This window comes from Balaenoptera borealis (assembly GCF_965194805.1).
Source record: "Balaenoptera borealis genome assembly, chromosome: 10".
Lineage (NCBI taxonomy): Eukaryota > Metazoa > Chordata > Mammalia > Artiodactyla > Balaenopteridae > Balaenoptera > Balaenoptera borealis.
In genome coordinates this window covers 59824488-59848549 of record NC_138874.1, presented here as the reverse complement: position 1 = coordinate 59848549, position 24062 = coordinate 59824488, and the positions used below count along the sequence as shown (strand labels likewise).

Sequence of the window (24062 nt, the reverse complement as noted above, 5' to 3'; positions counted from 1 at the left end):
CATGTATTTGTTACCTAAGCCTTTAAATCAGAGAGATGACAAGTTAGGGCTTTTTCCCAGAGTGAAGTGTTCTAGGACAAAGGGCTGTGATTTGGAGAGAACCGAGTTTGTTTCTGCTCACAGATTTCAGCTGAGTGTGTTTGGGCAATTAGGTTAGCTTGTTTGAGCCTCAATCCCCTCATGTGTAAATTGGAGAAACTGCCCCATTTCCTACATAGGGTGGATGTTTGTGAGTCATTATTTTTGTGATACTATTTGTGGGCCATTGTCTCTAAAACGTAATGTTGGCGAGGAAAGCCGATGCCTTCACACCTGGGCAGGCACCACCTGTGCCGGTAAAAAATAAAGGCTGCAACTGACAACCACTTGTTAAGCCTCTTATAAATGAAAGAACACATTACTGGGTTTACAAGATGTGGCCTGCTGATGAATTTCACCTAATGGTGACTCTGTTTCAGTCCTGATGAATCCAAGCTCCTGTTCTCCCAGATCGCTGGTGTCACATTTAAGGCTGAGCTGATTTCTCTAAGTGAGAGTAAGGAAGTGCAGAGCAGCGGGCAGGGTGATCTGAGGCCACCTCAGATCAGCAGTTTCCCTCCTATACCAAGCCTTTCCCTTCTGTCAATGACCGTTAGGACTTAGGGCCAGCAGAGGGGCTCCCCTTTCTGGCTATGCCGCAATCCCTAGGGAGCCTGTGAAACACAAGGAGTCCCCAGTACTGTTCTTAAATTCTGGTGCGGCAGGTCTGGGGCAGTGACTGGGACTTGTCCTCAAGTTCCCGGGAGGACTATGAGGCAGGCAGAGTGGGGGAAGCCCAGATGCCACACAAACCACAAGCGTGTGGTTACAAGCCATTGCAACACATGGAACAGAGGACCATCTCAGTTCCCGAAGAACCTTACTTAACCCAAGAGAAGAGACCAAACATGAGGTTTCAAGGTGGGGCCTGTGGGAGGTTCTGCCTGGTTTCCCTTCAGCTGGTTAGCAGGTCCCCCCCCCCCGCCCCCGCCCCCGCTTCCAGGCTGGGGCAGCCTCTTGCCTGAGGTGTGGATCCACTGGGCTGCTAAGATCCTCAGCAGCTCCCGAACAGATGCCAGCAGTTGATTCCAACAGGCAGCAACACCATCGCTTCCCGCTCTGAAGGGGGATGAGAGGTTTCCTTTCCTACCAGCAAAGCACCTTAAAGCTTCTCTTCTCCCCGTGGTGATGACAGCCCTCGCAGACGCGTCTTCTTGGAAGCCCTCCTCAGCCACTACAGGTATTCCCCCCACTGGCTATGCAGTTGTGAGGAGAAGGGACCAAAAGATAAAATCTTGACACTAAGCCCAGACTGCTTCGTAACTGTGGGAAAAGATAATCAGGGTGAGTTCAGAAGGCAAAACCCTGCCGGGCAGCCTCCCTCCATCGGGACCTGTGACTCGAGGCCGTATGTCCTGTCCTCCTTTCCACGTGGGTGCCAAGTCAAGCATTCATTTCAAGGCCTGTCACTTGAATAAGCAAATGTTTTAACGGTCAGACAGAACTTTCTCTGAATGCCGTAAGATAACGTCTGTGAACAATGACCTTTTTTTTTCTTTTTTAGAATCTAAACTTTAGATTCTAAAAAATAACATCCAATCATTCACTCACAACAGAGCAAAACTTTCACGCCTTTTTCAAGAAAATGATTTTTCAAACATACAAGTCCAAATTGGGTGTTTTTTGTATTCATCTTTAAAAAAATGAAGTTTGCTACCACTGGACTAGGCCCTGAGGGGAGTTTATACAGACTGTATAAATGAGGCAGCTGGATATTTGGGCAGGATCCCTTTGCAAATGAAGATCAAAGTCAAAAAGAAAAAAACAAATTCACTTTATTTTAAAGACAATGATTGGCATACAGAAGGTATGCACTAGCATAAAATAAACTTTCATGAAAAGCATTAAAATCCATTATAAATTAATTTATTAAATAGGTATTTGGTATATGTGATGGTTTTATTAGATATTACTCTTATTTATTGCCAACCCCCTCCCACAAAGTCAAAACAAATCAGAAAATCTCTTAACTCCGATTTACACTAAATAATTTATTTTCCCAAAATGTGTATGTGTTCTGAGATGTGACACATGATACAGTTCAATTGGTCATTCTCTATCAATCATAATATGACAGGACACAAGAGGCTAAAAATGGCTCATCATAATTTATTTTATGTTAAAATGTACAGCTTTTTTTGTTTTTTTTGTTTTTTTGTTTTTTTTTTTTTGAAGTGACTGACTAAAAAGAGAACAGATAAATACAAGAGTGTCGCTGGCTCCTATTTTATACAAGGATTACGCCTCTCCTGCTTGGCCCTTACAGTCACCCTGTACAGGTACAAAGGCTACAAAAAAGGAAGCAATATAAACAGACACAAATAACTTTTTTGCTTTTTTACATGCGATTTGTAAGCTTAGTTTGAGCTATTCACAAGCTACTTCTCTATTTTTCCTTAAAAAATAACTCCAATATTTTATAAAGATAGAAAAATCTACAGATGGAATGAAAATGTAAAGTTAGAGGCATTTCCATAAAATAGCAACTTTACACCAAATTCACTATTTTTTTTTAAATCCTGCCAAGTATTTGGACATATATGAAATGTTTCAAAACCTGACAGATAAACACTGAGATATGCTTCATTCAATAAACAGAAGTCTGCATTTATAAAACAGAAAGCTGCCTTTTTTTCCCCAAAGAAATCTGTCACCAAAATGGAAAAGGGTCTCAACTTTACACCAAACATTTAGCAATAAAACCCTTTTGACTAACCAAATGGGAATAGCTTTTATAGCTCTTTACAGTTTTATAATTAACAAAAATATAGTTTTTTTTTAAACCCTCAAATTAGGGCACCCTAATCAAGGCAAAAAACTTAAGAAATGGCTTACCGTTAGCACAACACTTGTACAGTACTACAAAATGCACTGTCACTAACAAAGACATTAGCGGCATGCTGAAGTGTCACCTCAAACAAAATATACAATAACTGAAATGCTAAAGGCATTTACATGGAGTAGACGGGGAAGAAAAAAAAAACTCTAGGTTCAGTATTAAAACAGATAATTGGGGGTGGGCTGGGGCACGGGGCTTGATATCCACATTGTTTATGGAAGCAGGCACAGCAAGTGGCTGCCTCCAAACTGTAGTCCAAAGAGAGGCCTTCCTTTGCAGAGAATTTCATATAAAAGTAACAGAAACAAAGGTACCAAAAAAGAAAAAGGAAAAAAGAAAAAAGAAGAAAGAAAAACAACTTGTATAAGGCTTTCTGCTGCATACAGCTTTTTTTTTTTTTTTTTTTAAATAAATGGTGCCAACAAATGTTTTTGCATTCACACCAATTGCTGGTTTTGAAATCGTACTCTTCAAAGGTATTTGTGCAGATCAATCCGAGAGTGATGCCCAGGGGTTTTGTGACTGCCCATTTTGCCTACCTTCTCATGTAGGACCCATTGAGAGACTGTTTGGACATGCCCGGGTTCATGTAGCCGTGATGCCCGGGGGCCGTGTACATCATGTTACTGTGGGGCGGGGTCTGCATTGGCTGCTGGGCATATGGCTGGGTTCCCATCATGCCCATCTGCATCTGCATAGGGTATTGGGGTGTTTGATTCATGTAGCCATGATTGCTGTGGTAGCCACTGTTCATCATCGGCTGGGACATGCTGTACCCATTCATGGCATTGAGAGTGTTCATGTTCATGTTCACAGAGTTGACATTGTAGGCTGGGGATGGCATCAAGTTCACACTCATGTTCATGCCTCTTTGCATCGTTAAAGTCCGTGCAGGACCCTGCATGGCTACAGTCTGGGAGCGCCCATAGATTTGCGACTGGTGGGTGGCGGCGGCTGGTGACAGAGATGCCGATTTGGTTCTCATGGAGACGTGGCCCTTGCTGGCAATCTGGGTTTGCAGTCTTTGGCTGTGGGAGATGCCAATATTTGATGCCGCCATGTTCCGTTGCAAAAGAGGCGGTGGCAGATTCATCGGAGGAGGAGTCAGGTTGGGGGGTGGGGTCATGGTAGCTTGTGCTTGGGGTCCCCCAGGGACGGAGTGTGGAGACTGAGAAAGCTGAACAAGCCCTGTGTTACTTAATGGTGTGGACAAAGAGGCACTGTTTGCATAGGAAGTTACAGCAGCGGAATGGCTGTAAGGCAATGAATGATCAATAAGTGTATTAGTTAACTGCTGTAGTTTGGCAAGGCTGAAGGTGGCTGACGGCTGGGGGTAATGCCCAGCCCCAAAATCACTCTGACCCATCCGTTCATATAAGCCAAGGCTGGCACTGCCGGTCTCGGGGATCTCAGCCAGCTGCATGGGCGGCGTGAAGTTAGCTGCCATGCTACACTGAGCCAGCTGCTGGCTGCTGCTTGGGGGCCTGTCCACCACGCAGCCTTGAGGAGACTTGACGCTGCAGGTCGGGGGAGAGCTGATGCTGGTCTGCTGCAGCATGCTGCAGCTCCCACTGATGTTGGACATCTGCTGGGTGACAGCGCAGCTGCTCTGTGTCAGACTGCTGGAGGTGAGGTTGCTATAGGAGCAGCTGTTCTGTGAAGAACCGTTTCCACAAATGCTGCCACCACCCATCGTGGAATCATAGCTGCTGGGGTTCTCGTAGTTCTCAGTTGTACTCTCAATACTGCCCAGGTCACTAAACCCGCTGTCTACGACTTGCTGTGAGTGATCTGAAACGGATGGGACGTCCATCATTGGACTGGTTTCCATGTTCTGCAAAGATGGCACTGAGATGGCATTTTGATCTGGGCTGATTTGGGCATAGCTGTTTTCCAGGGCAGGGACACTTGGGCTGTTGACAGAACGTACTGACTGGCTGGGGTGGGAATGGACGGATGAAACTGGGCTGCTGTGGTCTGACTGCTGGCAGTCGTCTAGAGCGGCGGCGATCTGTGGGCTTTGGTCTGCGTGGGTGTAGTTCTGTAGGCTTCTACAGGCCTCTTGAGTCTCGGCACAATCCTGAAAGGTATCGTCCTGTTCACTGTTCTCCTGGGTCAAGGACTGAACCGCTTGGACGGTCTCAGAGTCGATTTCCAAGGTTGCTGTGTTTCCCTCTTTGAACTCAGAATCTACTTCTTCACTGTTCTTTTGGTCCTGCTCCTGTGCCTGTTCTCCTGTGGGTTCCTCATCAGATTCAGGGGCAGTTTCAGTGGCTCCAGCAAGCTCCTTAGGTTCACTGTTACACGAAGCTGTAAGGTCAACGCCACAGTCCATTAGGACCTCTGGGTTTGAATGATTAGGCTGCACACTAAGGTCTAAAAAAGCCTCCTGGTTTTCCAGTACTTCTTTGAAGGCTTCTCTTGGGCGTTCTTCCTTCTCCGATTCGGCAGACTCCATGTGACTGTCATCTTCATCGTCTGCATCATGCCCCTCATTGTGAGATGGCTCTTCATCCTCTTCCTCCTCCTCTTCATGATCATCCAAATGCACAGGGTCTTCTTTGTCCGTGCAGACTTCGGGCTCCTCTCTTTCCTGACTTTTGGCACCACAGGGGTCTTTTTCTACATTTCCTTCTTCTTCCTCCTCCTCTTCCTCCTCCTCCTCCTCCTCCTCCTCCTCTTCCTCCTCGGGTTTGATTAGATCGTCTTCAGGTTTTTCACCTGGCGATTTATTTGGACTTACAGGTGCACACGCTTCCTCCCTTCTGTTTTCGTCCCCAGGCAGCAGGGGTTCCACGGCTTCCTTGACCTCCTCCTCAGTCCTGGTGGGAGCAGGGCTGGTTTTGTCTGCTGGAGTCTCCTTCTGTTCTTCCACTGTTACCTGGTCATCGGGCTCCATGGGTGTTTCTGGCGGGGTGTACAAGTTCAGTTTAAATCCAGTCTTCCTCTCTTTGTTTGGTCTCCACTTAGATAGACCACGCTTTGTTCCTTTTGGCCACTGTTTGCACTTTAGAGGTTCAGGATTGTCTCTACTGGCTTCTTTCAAGTTATTTGCATCATCATCCATATTGTCTTAGTGAGGAGACAGAGAGAAAGAGAGAGGAAGGAAAATAAAATCTTAGAAAGCATCACCACGAACAACTTGAATTCATTTTTCTAAATAATTTAGCACATGCTGCTTTCAATTTAGCATTTTAAGAGTTGATGCTAACGACACAGTCAAACCTAATACAGAATAATATTGTGGTATAAACGGAGTAAATAACCTAGGCCTGGAAAACAATATATGGTGCACACACCACACACCTCCACACACAACCCACTCTTAACAGAAAGTTGTGCTTTTTATAGGAAGCACATGGATACAGGCCACTATACTAAACTTATGTGAGTTTGACAAGCAAGATACTCTCTGATACAAAAGCCTGGAATTCCACAATGTGAAAAGAATCAATTTGAATATTTGCAAATTAGGAAATGCAGGGGAAAGGGTTAAAGTTAGCTCATATCCCAATCACCACTGTACAGGAGAAATGAATAGAAGTCTAACTTGCATATTTATCCTGAGAAAGTGAACTTCAGCTTGTGGACATTTACTGGATTGAAATGATCTCAGATGACATTATTTACTTTGATTTGAATGTTCTCTCTGGCATAAAAATAAACTATGTACCTCTGAAACAAATGAATAAATAACTAAATAACCAGAACATAAATACATCTGTAATCTACTCCAGGATCATCATTTCTGGATGACACAAACTATAATGTAATTACCATGAAATTATTGAACATTTAAAATACAGGTATTCTTTTTATCACTAATTCTATCCACATTGCATTTTGGATCAATGTGCAAATGTATGGTTTGAATATTAAATAAGAAACAAACCATAACTGTCAAGTTCATTTTAGCTCAGCTAACCTTATTTTTACTGTACCTATATGCACATATGAATATAAATATGTAAATATATATATTATAAATATATTTATATAAATATAAGCAAGCAAACAAGTAAATATATGAATAAATACAAATATAAAACACCCAAGTCTTAAGATCTTTATAAAATTAAAGATTATACTGATCTCCTAGAGGGGTCAATTTAAAGGAAAAGCTTCACAAAGAGAAATAGCCTTATTAGAAACACTATTTTGGAGAACAAAAACAAGATCTAATAATCAGTGTGGAACAGAGATCCCGTTTGCCAAATTGGATATCTAATCCAATCAGTGCAGAACAGGGTAAGCTCTTAGCTCATTTATGTAATAAAAGGATTACACGTAAACTTACCTGAATGTATTACATTCAAATTGGCTAGCTGAAAAGATACGGTGCTGTAGACTGATTCCTTCAGAAGTGCAAAGTACAATCTCCAGTTAATAGACATCTCACTATGTTCATATGTCTATACATATGGACAGGCAACAGGCATGCCAATGACCTCGGATTCCACATTCTTATTCCACGTGCTACTAGACCTATCAGCGTTTGTAGGAAACCCCTCTAAGTCAGAAGATGAGTTTTCCAATAATTATTTTTTAAGAAAGAAGATCCTGAAAGGAATCAGGTATAATATGGCAACCTGGAATTTTTAAAGGCAAGTGGCACAAAGTGGAGCATGAAGGCAGTGATGATTCTTGTACAGGCTCCCGAGAAGACAGCTAAGAAGCGGAAATAAGGCTCAAATTCCACACCAAAAAAATGACCTCTTTCTGCAGTTGTTTTTGTATGTTTATTTGTTTAAGGAAACTAACAAACAAGGCTTGGTTCCTCTATACCCAGGGTGAAATGTCACTGCCTCAGCGAAGTATGTATGTGGCAACAGTATTCTTGTTAATTAAGAAAGTCAAGGAGCTGCTTGCTCATGTTCTTAAAACTGTGGCTTTTCAAAGGCAAGAGTGATAACCTGTGGTTTCCAGGGACGTGAGATGGCCTGTTCTCTAGACTGAAATAAAGTAAGGTTTTGAATAGAGTCGTTTCCACTGTAGAGTACAGACTGTCCCACAAATACTCATGAATGAGCTGGAAGCTCAAGCTCCCAGCCTGACAGGCAAGGGATGGTTTCTTTTAAATAGGGCATCAAAGAGGAGTCAGTGGTGTTTAATATTTTTTTTAGAGGATGGGGTGGGGTGTCCCTGCCAAGAGCAACTGTAAAACAGTAATTTGAAAGGAAGGATAATCTCTTGATTTCCACATTATCCTATATTATCAAAGCTAATAGTGATGGTGTGGGTAGGTTTTAGATGATTCTTGGTAAGAACATATACAAAGACACCACTGATTATAGGATACATCATCAATTTACTAATATTTGTTTTTCAGGAAAAAAGAAACGACTGCATTCAGTGCTCACATCAATAATAATATATACCCTGATTTCAGAAATGTTAAATGTGAAAACAAGTACATATTAGAATCAAGGAATTGCAATGTGTTTCTTATTGACAGACTTCAAAATTTTTGAGGATAAGCCAATTTCTGGAAAGTAAGATGAACCCACCTAGAGGGATGTTCTGGTCTATGTTAAACTTCTAAAGTTGTTGAACATAAAAATCCAATTCCAGGAAGAAGGGATAGAACCTTTTATGAATGAGAAAGGACAGATGAGCACTTATTTCTGGTGGGTCGGTACAGCCTCAGAAATGCCTTTGGGTAGAATTCAGGTGCCTGCTTTTTGGCAATAATAGACAGATATTCACAAGGGTAAGGTTTTTATAATTCCTCCACTTACTTCTACAAGGGTCAGCATTCTTAAAGCAATGATTGTCTTTTCCTTCCTCTTCCTCTGTCTGTCTTTTCTTCCCAGGCTGATGTTGGAATGCTTTTCTCAGCACTGGCTTCCCGCCATCCTCCTCTACTTCAATCTCACAGGTAGGCTCCAGCTGTGGCATTGGCCTCTCTTCGTCTGAGTTGTCAAAGGGCTCGTTCAGTACTTCTGTCGTCTCTGAAATGGTCTCAGTTGTTACACTGCTGTTGATCCTTCTGCGTTTACGACCCCTTTTCTTCTTTAGCACAAAAGGCCTCTGAAATTAATGCCAAACATAATACATCAGAGCTCATGAGAAATTACAGTGTTGAGTCGATATGCAGCAAACATGTACTGAACGCGTGTCTGAGACTCTTACACGTAAAAACTTCCGTAATGTCTTTGTACTTAACCTTCCATTTGATGTTTAACATCCCTCTCGGGCTCCTACTACAGAGGCAAGTGCTTTCCAAATAAAACAATTGTTTACTCAAGCAGATGCTTTGAGAGGGAACATCCTAGCAGCTGAACTGTAGATTTTAAAAGCTAAGGTTTGCTTTTCTAGCATATATTTTCCAGTAGTACCTGCTGGCTTCAAAATCCCGTATATCACAGTGATTAAGTCATCATGGACACCAATGTTTCTATAATCGTTTCAACAATCAACTAGCCACTGGGTCACGCATTTTAATACTTGATAACTGTTCAAGGAGCACCTACTACGTGCAAAGCACTGTAAGATATATGATGGTGTACAAGACTAGCCTACTTGTTCCCCATTTCATAGGACGTCAGGAATGATGCAAAAGAAGAAAGGGTACTTGAAGAAAGAATTACTCTGTTTACAATGTTAGAGTCATGTATTGGTGGCTGCAGGGATATCACTGATAATTCTACTTTTTTTCTTTTTTTGGCCGTTCCGCGAGGCTTGTGGGATCTTAGCCCCTGGCAGTGGAAGCACGCAGTCCTAACCACTGGACCGCCAGGGAATTCCCCAAAATATTTTAACATAGATGGCATCTAAAGAAAATCTAAAGACATGTGGAAAGTGTCTTATTTACATAAGATATAAAATTTTTTTTCTAATTGTTCTACGGGTTGGCACAAATGACTCTCCATAATTGCAAATATAAAATGCTTTTTTTTTTCCAAGCAAAAAGTACTCAATGATACAAAATTCAAATATAAGAAGAATAGGCAGATTTGCTGCTAAGATGTAATCTGTCAATAATGGGTCTGAAAAATTACTGAAAATACATTGCAAAGAAGGGTTCAATATGCTTGGTTAAAACTCAAACTCTAAGTAAAATGTATCCAAGAATTATCGTGTCTCACATTTTTAACTGTCTGAATGTTCACTGAAGTGCACATATAAATCCTGATAGTCACATTCTGTAATTTAACACTTAAAATTATTAATCCCCCCAGCTGGCCTGCTCTCTCCCTAATCCATTAGAATTTTCCCAAACCTAAGTATAGCCAATATACAGAACTGGTTTTCTTTAGGTTGAGTCCATTTATATGATAGTAGGCATTTATCATGCCTTGGATAATTCTGGTTTTTTATGTTTTTAAAACAAATTTCTTTTGTTGTATACATAATGCATGAATACATTTTCCTTGTAAGAAATCAAAATATTATTCATAAGCCTAAAGTCCACTCTATGGGATGCTCCTTTCTAGCACCTCCCCACAGCTGCCCTTCCACTAGAAGATTGCCAGGCTTAGAAAAAGGCACGCCAAGCTGGGAGTCAGAACAGCAGGTTCTTTGACAGACACCACATAGGGTGGCCTTGGGGCACAGCCTTAACTTGCTCTGTCACTATTAGTCTTGGCTATCCTACAGTGTCTGGTCCCTCTCTATGTCACAGATAGATACTAAAGACAAAGATATCAGCTCTGGGTTGAGCAGTTACCTAAAGACAAAATCAATTTTTTACTTTCTGCACAGGGTATGTGTATCTAGAGAAACCACCAGGCTACTAAGATATGAGACATTTCAGTAATGTGTACTTGCATAAAGCAAAATAGCATTAAACTGAAGGGCTTAAAATACCTTCTAACAATTCTATGCCAAGAACAAGAAATAGCATCAGGAGTGCTGGGCTTGGAGTCTGAGCACTCATCTGGTTCTGCCTCCATCTCTAAAGAGTTGTGTGACCTTGGACAAGTCTCCTATCCTCTCTCCGCCTTGGTGTTTTCATCAAAATTCACTGAAGTGTGGTTTAAGTGCTCCCCTGGGCCCTTTTCTGTTCCCATAGCCTGATTTACTCCAGTCCCATGAACCAGCAGGTGGCAGTAACTACCAGACTAGCAAGCCTGCCTGTCCCTGGTTTCCTGTCACAGCATTAACAAACCACAAAGAATAAACACAATCATGACTGTAAGCTAAACGATGACGATACATGATCAGTGGGACTGGATACAAATAAACTACATCTAAAGAATGGAGAGTGAAACAAATACTAATAGATAGAATGTTTGCAATGATAAATAACATGTGATTGAAACTGACTTGGACGGAAAATCTAAACAGACACATACCTTTCTCTTTATGGCAACTGACTGTGGTTTAGTCAACCTTGGAGGAGAGCTTTGAATATTTTCTTCTTCTTCTTCCTCCTCCTCCTCCTCTTCCTCCTCTTCCTCTTCCTCCTCCTCCTCTTCCTCCTCTTCCTCTTCCTCTTCACTGCTCTCTTTAGACAGCTCCATTAGCTGCCCTCGCTCCCCTGCCACTGGCCGGCTCTCCGGGGAATGCAAATATTTATTTTTCGATTGTACTTTTGCAGGTGATTGCCTACTGTTAGCTCTAGATGACAGGATTTCTTGCTCCTCCTTTTCCCAGCAGCTAGCTTGTTCCATTAGCCGCTCAGCCTAAGGGGGGAGGGTAAAAATAGCGGGCTAGTGAGAGGGCAGTTACACAGCCAGAGCCTCTAAGGATCAAAGGCAAAGGATCTCTAAGTCATTTCTGATCAGGATAGTCAGCCAGCCAAGCAGCATTCCAGCTGCATCATCTCAGAATTCTTTTGCATCAGTTAGGATAACAAATCAAAGAAGATTGGGTTTCATGGGATATTTAGCAGTATTAATGATGCAGCGAATTGGTTTGAGTCCTTTATCACTACATTACATGCTCACTGGCATGGAGCACTTTAAGCAAGTTCATAAACACAAAGAATCGATTGACATTGCAGCCTTGGAGCTCAGCACCAAATTTGATCTGATTACATGCTGTCAGTAGTGAAAAATGCTGCTTTGTGATCAATGATAAATGTTTCATTTTTCATACTCAATAAAATTATCATGTCTTGCCATGCAACCTCAGTTAGGATAAATTAGTGCTATATCATTTCACGAGCTCTCTAGATAACCAAGCTTTTGACAATGATGTTAATGACTTTCTTAGCTTCAGAATGCTACAAGATTGAAGTTACACAACTTAGGCTGATGAAGCCAAATTACCTCTTTTTCAGCTTCTCGTTCTTCTTCAGAAACTGCAGCATTAGAAATTAAAATTGGGGTCCACCTCAGACTCTCTGGATCAAGCTCATTAGTCCGGGAACAGGTTTTCAACTTTTCCATGTGGCCCAATATCAACTTTTCCCGTCTAATGATGACAAATCTGTAATGTGAGGAGGCAGAACAAAGTGCAATCAACAGCTGAAATTTCATTTCACCTTCACATATTGACGTATGCTAGCACTAATATTACCTGGGTTAGGAAAAGCCAGAAAGCTCATCAATGAAAGGATACAGCAAATTGAAATCTGGCCAGCAAAAAAGGGTCATTTCCTGTTTTCTTTTTAGGAGAAAGGTTTTGATAATACCGTTGGGGAACCTCTTACCTTTAACTGGAATGAAGCCACCTAACTTTAGGGACCCTTTTCTTATGTAAGATGCTTAAGAGGCAGCCGGGTCGCCCAGGGCACCAGTACTCACCTGCCGTCCCTCTTGTCAATCATGTGGAGGTGCTGCAGAGTGGTGGCGATGTCATGCGGGCACATGCCCGTAGCTCTGCTGATGGCCTTGATGCTGATGTGCCGCTCATGGTGGTGGTAGAGATATTCTAAGATGACACTCTTCCAGTAGGCCAGGTAGGAGAGACGGCCCAGATCAGAGAGTGGCTTTTCAGGAGATCCTGCTTGGCCTTCTCTTCTAGAAAGCAAATAGCCTAGGGCAGAAAAAGCAAAAGTGGACCTCACTGTGGTGTTTTCAGACATTGGAACAGGGGCCACTTGAAATAATATAAGTAGCAACAAGGTAAAAACATCACATCAGAGAAGTGCATTAATTTTATGTATAGTCTCTTCCCAGCTACAGTGATTTGATCTCCACGACGTTTATGCTCCTGAATCTTTTATAGCAGCCCTGTAAGTCAATTCACGTAGCTGGTGGCAGCATTCCAGACATACACTGTGGCATATTTAACGAAGCTAAGGTTGAACACATTACTTCTGATAAGTCTCAACGTCCAAGTGCCCCAGCTTTAGATCCTTTCAAAAACTAAATGTCAGGCACTCACTCAGAAATCCTGTCGAGGGACCACCCCAAACATTAATGGGCGAGTTGTTTTCCACAGGAAGGACCGAATGACCCTTTGACAGCTGGGTCTTAATAAAAGAGAAGGGCCTCTGTTGACTGAGATCCTATATTGCTTGTTACATTTAACTAGCGGCTGATCTGAAGCTTTGTTTTAGGATTAATAAGAGAATGTCTTTTAAGTCAACTGCTGCAACTCATACCAGCTCCACTAGCTCTATTTTCACCTCTTTCATGGAAATTAATTTATAATCCAACCGTTGCTCCTACAAATTAAAGCAAAACAACCTCCTTAAGACACACAGTTTCATGTGAACTCAGAAAAGCCCTGAGCACGGTAAGCTTTTGAACGCGCACTCGACAGCATTGCTGTGAAGGTTCCTTGGCAGAGGAAGTTTAAAATGAGAAAAACTTTAAACCCACTTGAAGGTAATGAATGAAAGCTGGCGGCTGTCTCGGTAATTAAGAGCCACTTATGGAGTAGAGAAGAAATGTTATAAACTAATGATGTCTACCTTGCTCTAATTATCTATTTCAACAGCCTCACCTTCATGAACTTCCTAAATTTAAACAAACATCAACCACATACAGTAGGTGGCAGCAATTACAAAATCATGCTGCTCTGTAAACCACCCAAATCTTCAGCATTTTTCTTCTTTATCTACATTTTCAAAATGGCCGCATTTTCAAGAATTTTCTCAATTTTGGATTTTTTTGTTAGAAGAAATCAATGCCTCTGATGCATTCTCCTGCCTCTCAGAATCACTGTAAATGCAAAAATATAGAACAAGAAATTCACTCTGACCCTGGAGGGGTATAACCACAACATTTTGCATTTTGATGGTTTTAATCTGAACGCTATTATAAAGGATAGGCATATATTTAACTTTAGGTTTTGTTGAAGTCTTTTTGACTTGTCTCTTTAACTCATGTTTAAGTGCAAAGTATTTGATTGAATGCAAACAAGCACCACAAAATTTGACAGTCAAACCACTGTCGACCGTCATTCGGCTGCACACCACGGCTTTCAAGAGCAGTATGTCAGGAATGCTAACGCTGACGGCCACTGTGCAGAATCCAGCCCAGATCGTGCCCCGTCAATGTGGGGAAGAGCTCTCTGTCACCAGAGTACAAAGCGTGCCCAAACTTCAGAACACAGATAACTGGCACATCTGTCACCTGCCCCCTAAGTGCCTGGCACATGCTGGGAAATTTACTCCGTCGGCTGGAGGTCCCAGCTCTGTACTTCTGGGGCAGCGGGTTGGGGGGAGGGGAGGGGAAAAGAGCCACAGTATCGCGGATATGGGACCATCCACTTTTGTCCAAGAGACCCTGCCATTAAAAGTCTCCTGCAGTGACTGTGAAATTCCCTAGCCCCTCGTTGGTTCTTATCTGAACCCCACAGCTGGGGACAGAAAGCCCCCCTGCCACCACCCCAGCCCAGCAGAAAAAAGTCTCTGTACAACCAAAGTGGTCAGAAGGTAGTATGTGCCCTCCCTACCTTATGTCCCCACTGTGATGAGCAACCTTACCCAGGAAGCACATGTATTTCTTTGTTCTGTCTTCTCTTCCCACAAGCCCTACACTGGGCTAAGAGAAAGCAGCCAGAATCCCTCCCAAAGGTAGTTTACACAGTGCAAGCTTTTACACCCTGAGGAAGTAGCATATACCTTCTCAGGGCCTGAGACCAGATGGGTTAGGCCACTGGAACTCTCAGGCAACCTGGGGTCTGTGGAGAGAGAGCATCTAGGCATGGACCTTCCGGCACCTGCTGCTCCCACCGTGTTAAGTGGCTGTCTCCTGGGACACTCCCTTGGACACAGTCCGTGGTCTGTGACTGAGCCCCAGCGAGCCCACGTACACCGAGCCCACCAGACACTGACAGCGAACACGTCTGCACTGCGCTAGCGAAGGCTGCAAAGGCTACCGACACCTGCCAGGAAGTGATACTTTCTTGGATGCGGGAGAGGAAAAACTGCAAACCCAAACTCCAGCCAGAAAACATCAAGCAGGTTTTCAGGGATGATGGGCACCAACATTACAGACCACACAACGCCACTGTCCGAAGGCATCATTGCACTGCCTGCAGTTAGTTTTCCCTTCTCCTCTCGGACTCACGAGCCCCTCAAGGAGCTTACACCAGTGGAAGGAACTTACACTTATGCTAAGAGCCATTTGTAAGCCCACGAAGTCTTCTCCTGAAGGAGAAATTTTTGGTTTAAATGGAATCCATTTCAACAACCAAAATGACCAAGGACAAATTTCTGGGTCCTTACGAGTTAACTGAAATCACTGGTAATATGTTAAAATATGTACAGTAGCTTAGCAGGAAAAGTTGTGCTATGTCTCCTCTACTCCATTTGTGCACGAGGTTGATGTAATACATGATTTAAATTTTACCTGCAGCAGGCACTTGTCCTCAAAAAAGCTGTAGCTGGTGGAGCTTCATGACTTGACCTCCATAACATGGAATGTTTTAAATAATGAGTTTCTTGCCATCTTTTGTTTCCTTCTACTTTTTCTAGGCTCCTTAAATCATCATTACTATAGAGCCCATTGACAGAATAATTTTTGGTAAGAACATTTACTTATTGAGTGATTATAGAGATGTGGTGCTTTAAGTTACAGCTCTTAAATTTAACTTACCAAAAAGATTCCAAATAATTGATCTAAGATGCAGGGAAATAAAAAGCACTTATCTTGGAAGCCGGTGTATTATCCTGAAGCATCTGAAACAAGTACAATACACCCCTGGTGAATAGATTCCCGTGGTGCTCTAACACCTTTCCTTAACTCAGGATACTTTCAATCAGAAAACCTGAACTACCCCTGGGGAAACCTGGCTGTTCAGACTGGAAACAGTGATGTTTGGAGGACAAATCCCAGTAGCTGCAGTATAATTAATCGCTGGTGAAATTATTCCCTTTAAATTGTCTGTGAGCCAGAGGTGCTGGTGAACAGCACTTCCTCTGTGATCGGGAGACTTGCAACTGAAAGCTGACTGGCCCGTATACCCCTCATCCACATCAACTATCTTGATTACTATCTCGAGGAAACTAGCTGCTTCTTTTGCTTCACTGGAACTACTTACCCAAAGGAAAGTGAGGTCTGAGTTTCAGTGTATGGACCACACACTATATTCAAAAGATTATCAAGGTATTTGCTTACAGGGAAAGTAAGAACAAGGTGATGTCTGCAAAAACGTAAACGTTTCTAGGCTGTATTGCATGGGACCCAAATTTAACCTCACCTCTGTTAAGGCTGACCTACTTGTAGTAAGATAATCAGTCCTCATGTTAACTACCTCTGATCTCTAATGTTTGAAATGGTTAACTTTCTCGTAGGGGTCAGAAAAAAAGTGGTAGAAAGTTGCCTTCCTGTAGTCAGATCCATTAGGATAAGGAAGGAACTATCTGGACAAGGTCACGATTTGTTTTCGCAGCCTGAATTCCCAAATTAACTGAACTCCCAGCATATTAAATGCAAGGTTAACCCTTGCTTAATATGAAACATTCCTTCCTTTTAAACAAGTAATATTTTAAGAATATTAGACTAGACCAGAGTGGAATAATGTTCTTCAGCAAGGGGGTAGGCACAGGTAAGGATTTTCCTCCCAAAGGCAGCCACCCTCACCCTTGCACACCTTTTTCTTCTACCACCTGGAGCCAAACCATATGAACTTCCTCAAAGACAAAAGGGCAGACTTTGGCAAGGTACTCCCAAATCCCATCTGTCTGGATTATATGGCTTTGGAGTAACTAGCTGCTTTTAGGGAAAAAATAATCTTCAAGGATTATACACTTTTCATCGGACACCTGTTTAGCTCAGCAAACCCCGCTGAAGGGTTCTTATCAGTAGTCAGCACTGGGTTTGCAAGCCTGGGAACTAACAGCAGGCCAGGGATTTATGGCCGCTCTCAATCAGAGGAAATCCAATGGCTCTAACCATGTATCTCATGACTGGGGACGGAAATTCACTGGTCCACGCTCATCTGTTACTGGTTTCTGGGGTTAAGCAGCTCTGTGGCCAAGTGGACAAATGGCATGTTATCAGTTTAAAAAGTGGAGATAAATGAATTTCACAGGCTATTTATGTCTCCTCACTGAAATTTTGTGGTGATTTTGCAATTAGTAAAGAAGGAAGCTGAACCTTAGCCTTCCTACTGTTTTAAGAGAATAGGGGTATTCTAAATGATCTGGGACCTGCCTGAATCCTTACTGCTTTCCATTTATTAAAAGATACAGATGCGTCCCCAGTAAAATTGGAAATTTTGAATTTTTGAGATATTTTGTACTTTAAGAGCTTGGTTTTGAAAATGTGAAAGTTTAAGACATCACTCCCATAATTATATGGGCTTGATGTAATTATGTAACAACTTGAATAAACACTGCTTGGCTTCTCAGTCTACTGTCTACAGACCAGTGGTTTTCAGAGCATGGTACCAGACCAACAGTACCAGCATCACCTGGGAACTTGTTAGAACTGCAAATTCTCAGGCCTATGGATCAGAACTTTTGGGGGCAGAACCCAGTGCCCGGCCTTTAACAAGCCCTCCAGGTGATTCTGATGCACACGAGTTTGAGGACCATAAACTCTGCTGTGGGGCTGCTGACTTCGATGGGGATGTGAAAACCGCCTTGCGCAGTAGGAGAGCCAATGAAGAGACAGTGGGACTGAAGAATCTCAGGTGAGGAGACCTCACCCAGATCCTTGGTGGTAGAGAATTGGGGACAGGAACCTCCAAAGCCCCGCCATACTGAAATTCAGCCAGGGTCACTGAGTCGCAGAGTGCCTTTGTCCATAGCTTCTATGCCTATGCTTCTCAACCTTCACTATGCAAACAATCACCTCTTGTTACAACTGGTTTCTGATTTGGTAGGTGTGTGGTAGGGCCCGAGATTCTGCATTTCTAACAAGCTCCTATACCATGAACCACACTTGAAGAGCAAGGGTTTATACATTAAATAAGTGATTCTCAAACTTTTGGGTCTCAGGATCTCTTTACATTAAAAACAAGTTGTTTAAGAGCTTCTGTTTATAAGGGCTATAGATATTAATTTTAGAGAGAAATGTGACAAATACTTATTTATTCATTCATTCAAAAAAAAAAAAACACACCCCATAAACCCATTATGTGTTAACATGATTTTCTAAAATGCAAAACAAAACAAAAAAAAAATAGTGAGAAGAGTGGCACTGTTTCACATTTTTCCAAACTCTCACACAACTGGCTTAAGAGAAAACAGCTAGATTCTCATATCTGTTTTGGTATTCAATCTGTTGTGATATCACAGGTCATGAAATTCTTGACAACTCCACTGAATGCTCGCGGGAGAATGAGAGTGAAAAGGACAAATAGTATCTTACTATTACTTTGAAAATAGTTATCTTGCAGATTCCCTGAAAGGGTCTTAGGGATTCCCCAGGGGTCCCTTGACAATACTTTGAGACCATCTGCATTAAATAAAAGATGAGAAGAATTTTTAAAAGATGGGCAACAAGGCCACAAGTATTTTAAAACAATATGGCACTTACTGAATACAGTATAACAGATCATAAGAGGCACTACAGGTTGGTTAAGGGCAAGGGTTCTAGAGCTAGACTGCCTGCAACGTAATCCAGGGTCTGCGTGTACCAGCTATGTGGCTTTGGGCAAGTTATTTAATCTCTTGTACGGATCCCTCATCCATACAATGTGGAGAGTAATCATACTGATCACTTAGGGTTGTCATAATAATTAAATGAATGAATACAAAGCACGTAGAACAGTGCTTGGCATATTACAGAAACCCTATATGAGTGTTAGCTATTATTATTATTCAACATATTGAATGAATAAAATCTCAAGGTGATCATTTGGTGACTAGATATCCTTACTGCAGGGGAAATAAAATTTGGACAGAAGGAGGAGACAGACTGCTGTATGGAGTCAGACTGAGAAGAGCTACTTCTCCTTTTTCCTACTTTTGCCTGAGACGCCTGAAAACCATTCCACCCACTCTACTGCCTCAGACAGTTCTCCTCCCACCCCCACCCCCATCTAACCACCCAAATATAAATTTAATTAAAGGAAGAAGCTATGAAAAAGCAAACAAACAAACATATTCTGCCTCGAGGAACGATCTTAAGAAACTGGCGGCTGAAAGCTCCCAGCAAGCACAGTTCTATGCTCCCTAAATTCCCTTTGGCCCTTAAGTCCTTAACTTCAAGGACTACCCTCAGGAAACAGCAAGCCTATCAAACCACAATAACAATGATGGCTGGAGGGCTTTAGCAGAACCCAGGGACGGTCCCAGGACAGATGAAACAAAGACCCAAATGTTCTAGAAGACCCAAGTGTGTCCCTGGGAAAATGGCCTGAGCCAGTGAAACCCAGAGAATGGAAACAGCAAGTCTCTGGAGAAGGAGGGCTGGCTGCCCTGGGTCACAAGCCCCCCTTTATTTTGTTTTTATTTTTTACATTTTTTAACATCTTTATTGGAGTATAATTGCTTTACAATGGTGTGTTAGTTTCTGCTGTATCACAAAGTGAATCAGCTATATGTATACATACATCCCCATATCTCCTCCCTCTTGAGCCTCCCTCCCACCCTCCCTGTCCCACCCCTCTAGGTGGTCACAGAGCACTGAGCTCATCTCCCTGTGCTACGTGGCTGCTTCCCACTAGCTATTTTACATTTGGTAGTATATGTATGTCCATGTCACTCTCTCACTTCGTCCCATCTTACCCTTCCCCCTCCCCGTGTCCTCAAGTCCATTCTCTAGTAGGTCTGCGTCTTTATTCCTGTCCTGCCCCTAGGTTCTTCAGAACCATTTTTTTTTTTTTTTTTTTTTTAGATTCCATATATATGTGTTAGCATACGGTATTTGTTTTTCTCTTTCTGACTTACTTCACTCTGTGTGACAGACTCTAGGTCCACCCACCTCACTACAAATAACTCAATTTCGTTTCTTTTTATGTAAGCCGCCCTTTAAAATCTCCCTTCTCAAAGATCCCACCAGCTCCTCCGCAGACTGCTCTGGTGCTGGGCTCTCCCTCAGTCACGCAGTGGGGCCACTGGTCTTTCTTACTGAACACCCCCGCCTCTCTCCCAAGTCTAGTGGAAGAGGAATGAGGGGCAGCTGTATGATTGGGGCATGATGCCCCTGCTACGCTGTGTGTGTGCGTGCACGCGTGTGCGTGCAAGCCTACAAGACCATGCTGGAATTTACCAGATGAGTTCCATGATTCTGTGAACGGGCATGGCCTCTCTTGAAGGGGGTGGTCATTCTGTGTGTCAGTCACTCGGAAAAGGTAGGTATTTATATGAACTCACGAAAACAAACTCATAAGCAGGGCATCAGGAGGCAGGAAAGGGGACTCTCCTCCCTCTGTGGTGCCCTTGTGTTGAGGAGGGTGAACATCTGTGAATGAGTTCCTAAGTTGGGGGTGACCAGGGCTAGAGACAGACCCCTGTGAGACAGCCACAGGCCAAAGATGAGTTAATGGTGTTCTATAACTGATAATCTACCTGAGTGAGACTGCATCGCTTTATTTCTCCTTTTTCTATCTTCTGATCTAGCCCAATGGTTCTCAACCCTGGCTGCACACCAGAATCACTCAAGGCCTTTAAAAATCTACAGATGTCCGTATCCCACCCAGTCTTCAACTCTTGCCTCTCAAGCCACTCTGGTCTCAGATGTATTAGGGGGTATATTAGGCAAAGGGTCTTGGGGACTATACCTTGGCCAGAATATTAAGTTGGGGTGCAACACCAATCCCACTTCTCCATTTCTGTCTCCCCAAATGGCTGTGGTTATAGCAAGTAGAAGGTGAATCTTGGGCAAAACAGAGACATCTAAGAGTTGAGGCCAGGGAGGAAAAGGTCACTTGGCAGAGAGCTCTGTGATAGACTTCACAGAAGCTTCACTTATTTAAACATCTAACTGAGAAACATTTGTTTATGTATGGCATGTCACCACACCAGCAAGGTCCTGGTCTGGTGTCTTAGAACAATACAATTTTTCTTTCTAAGAAGATGATCATGTATGAAGTAGATTCAGTCTCTCAATTTTCTTGTTAGGAAAACGAGGCACCTCTGAGAAGGATAAAATGATCAGGGAATGAGAGATGTTATACTTTGTCAGTATCACTTATTCCTAAACTAAAATCATTTGGGGAAGGCAAGAATTTTAAAAAATATCTTTCCTTAAATATATTTGGGAAGTAACCAGATTCTTCATGAGGCCCTTGCCTATTGCAAATTAAGTAAAGCTCTGACTCATCACTCAGAGGCACCTCTGGTTAGGTAACAGCAATACAGTACGGGTACCATGACCTCTGAAGTGACAGAAATTAGAAAGACATGTCAGAAGAATGCCCTCCTCTTTGACCTTTTATAGGTTTCCACAGTTCAAACCACTTTTACATTCTGGAAAGTTTTGGGAAAAACAAATTTACCCCCCAAAATTTTTTTATGATGAAGTAATTTGGCATTTAAAAATTATGTCCTTTCTTGTAAATAGGCAAAGGTCCACATTGGAGATTCAATCTGAAAAACTATTTCAGAAACTAATTTCTTCCAAGTTGAAACCTGGATAAAATTTTCATATTTAAGTTACAAAATCCTGGTAACAAGAATTTATCTTTGAACAATTACAACATTTTAAATACTGCATCAAACCCATACACACTTCAAATAAAGCATCTCCTCTGAGCAAGTAACTGTATGTACTCATAATACTTCACCTGTGAGACCATTCTCCTGTAAAACATTACAACTGAACTCTCCTTTAAGTAAAGTACTAAAACCAAAGACTAGAGTTTCTTTTGACCACTGAGGTTCTGTGGTTCTGGGGGGGTAGCTGAGATAGTTCATTGTCTGGTCTAATCCTCCCGGACGACCGAGGGGGGGCATTTAAACCAATGTGGACACTGGCCACTGATTTCAGACCAAGTTTGGAGATAAGACAGTTAGAAGAGCAACTTGCCTTTCCATTTGCTCTCCCACAACTCCCCTAAAATACTGTGTGTGTGTGTGTGTGTGTGTGTGTGTGTGTGTATTTACCTGCTAATCCTGGGTGATAAGCTTTCACACGGCAAACACAAGAATACAGCAAGACTGAAGAAAGAAAAAAGTGGGAAGAGAAATCTCTCTAAAATTTTTCTTTGTTTTCAAAGTACATTTCAAAAGGGATTTGTCAGTCTTTGAGACAACTTTCTAAAATCAAAGCACGGCCTATCTCTCAATCTGATTGATCAACTAATGCTGAAAATGTAAGGCAGAGAAACTATCTCTAGTTGTCCTCAGGTCATCTAGACAAACAGTCCTATTCCACTGGTCTACAGAAGTCGAAAACTTCTCTTTTCATTTATTTTTTATTTATCTCCTATAAGCTTTCAAACAGGATTTGAGGTAAAAAGCCTCTGGCAATAAATTGGTATCCCCACAGGGTTACTGATGAGCCCATTCTGACAGATGCGTAGGCTTCTTCGGGGGGGTGGGGTAGGGAGCTGGGCTGGGGTGAGGTATTCAGTCAAGTGACTGACTGGTTTGCCAGTGGACTTGGTATCATGTAGGTATCTAGCCTTTAATCCTATAGGGATCTTAAAGCCCAAACTGGCTACAGTCAGATGTTAGCTGTTGGAAAAACAAAAACCTATGCAATATCATCACTAGCAGTATGAAAAGACATCAGTTTTTACCCCTTCAGTTAGTGGGTGATACCTTTCTCAAAGTCCACTGTTTAGATTGGCTCCCTAATTCTAGCAGTACTTAGAGCTGAGACTTCAGTAACAATATATTAATATTACCCCCCATAAGCCTTTATACTCTGTGGTCACTGTTAATCAAAGAATGTCCATCCAACTTTCCAAGCGTTGGGATAGTTTAGCAGTGCGTTTAGCAGCTGAGCACCCACTGTGTTCTAGGCACTTTTCTAGTTAAGTTGTAGACAGACACTCCATTTTCCAAATTTAATAAGCAAAAAAGCTCTGGGAGTTTAATTTGTTAACCAGTATGCAACTGTTGAACACAAGAACCACAAACTACGTAAATAACAGGAACTCAAATAGACATGTTAACAGCTAAAGTTCATTTTTAAGAATCAATTCAATATGCTACATGCAAGCAATCAATTACACTGCAATCATCATTTACAAATCAAACTATGATGTGGATGCTCGTGGGGGTATATACAACTAGGTGGAACTATGTGATTAAGGACGAACAGATTGAAACTGTAAATTATATAACTGTCTCTTGTAATTACCCTGCTTGAGAACCAAAAGAAACTTCCTGTATAATTTTGCAGGAGAATGTGGATCGAGATACAGAATCGCTTTTTATTTGGTTTTAACCCTTCAACAGCTATTTAATTATGTGTGATGAGGTCAAAGAAAGTTTATGCTTAATTTATGAAAAGTTGGCAGGGAGGTATTTCAAAGTGATCCTCTGAAAAGCTCCAGATTATTCACGAAAACTGAGGATTTCTCTTCCTTTTCAAGAAAGATTTATCTAAATTATTTGGTAAAATAAACAACATTTAAAACAAATTCACAGGCATCATTCATTTTATTTCCTCTCTAAAAACATTCTTTATGGTCTGCAAGTTTTTAACTGGATGTAACTGAAAGCTGCAGGGGTAGAAGGCTGTCAGAGCCCTCAGACGCGTCTTCTGCTTTGGTAGGAAAAAAAATCTCATTAGCTTCCTTAAATCATGGGGAAAAGCTCCAACACTGGGCAAACCACAGGGCAGGACTTCTAATCTATGAACAGAGAATCATCTGCTTCTTAAGAAGGAGGAAGCCTGTTTTTGCAATAAATAATCAGCAGAACCTTGTTTCAGCATATTTTAAGACATTCTAGCCTTTT

The 24062-nt window shown here is 42.1% G+C and overlaps 1 protein-coding gene across 7 annotated transcripts in view; it reads right to left on the bottom strand.

The window, feature by feature from the left end:
• Positions 1 to 1836: 1836 nt before the first annotated feature.
• Positions 1837 to 24062, bottom strand: part of KAT6B (lysine acetyltransferase 6B) — a 179468-nt gene continuing 157242 nt past the window's right edge. For all 7 annotated transcript variants that reach the window (XM_082408727.1, XM_082408724.1, XM_082408723.1 and 4 more), the window contains exons 14-18: positions 12610 to 12841; positions 12133 to 12292; positions 11215 to 11544; positions 8656 to 8947; positions 1837 to 5989 (exon numbers count right to left, since the gene is read on the bottom strand). In XM_082408727.1, the coding sequence (XP_082264853.1) occupies positions 3453 to 5989; positions 8656 to 8947; positions 11215 to 11544; positions 12133 to 12292; positions 12610 to 12841 (3551 nt within the window). In that variant the 3' untranslated portion in view covers positions 1837 to 3452. The remainder of the gene's footprint in view (positions 5990 to 8655; positions 8948 to 11214; positions 11545 to 12132; positions 12293 to 12609; positions 12842 to 24062) is intronic.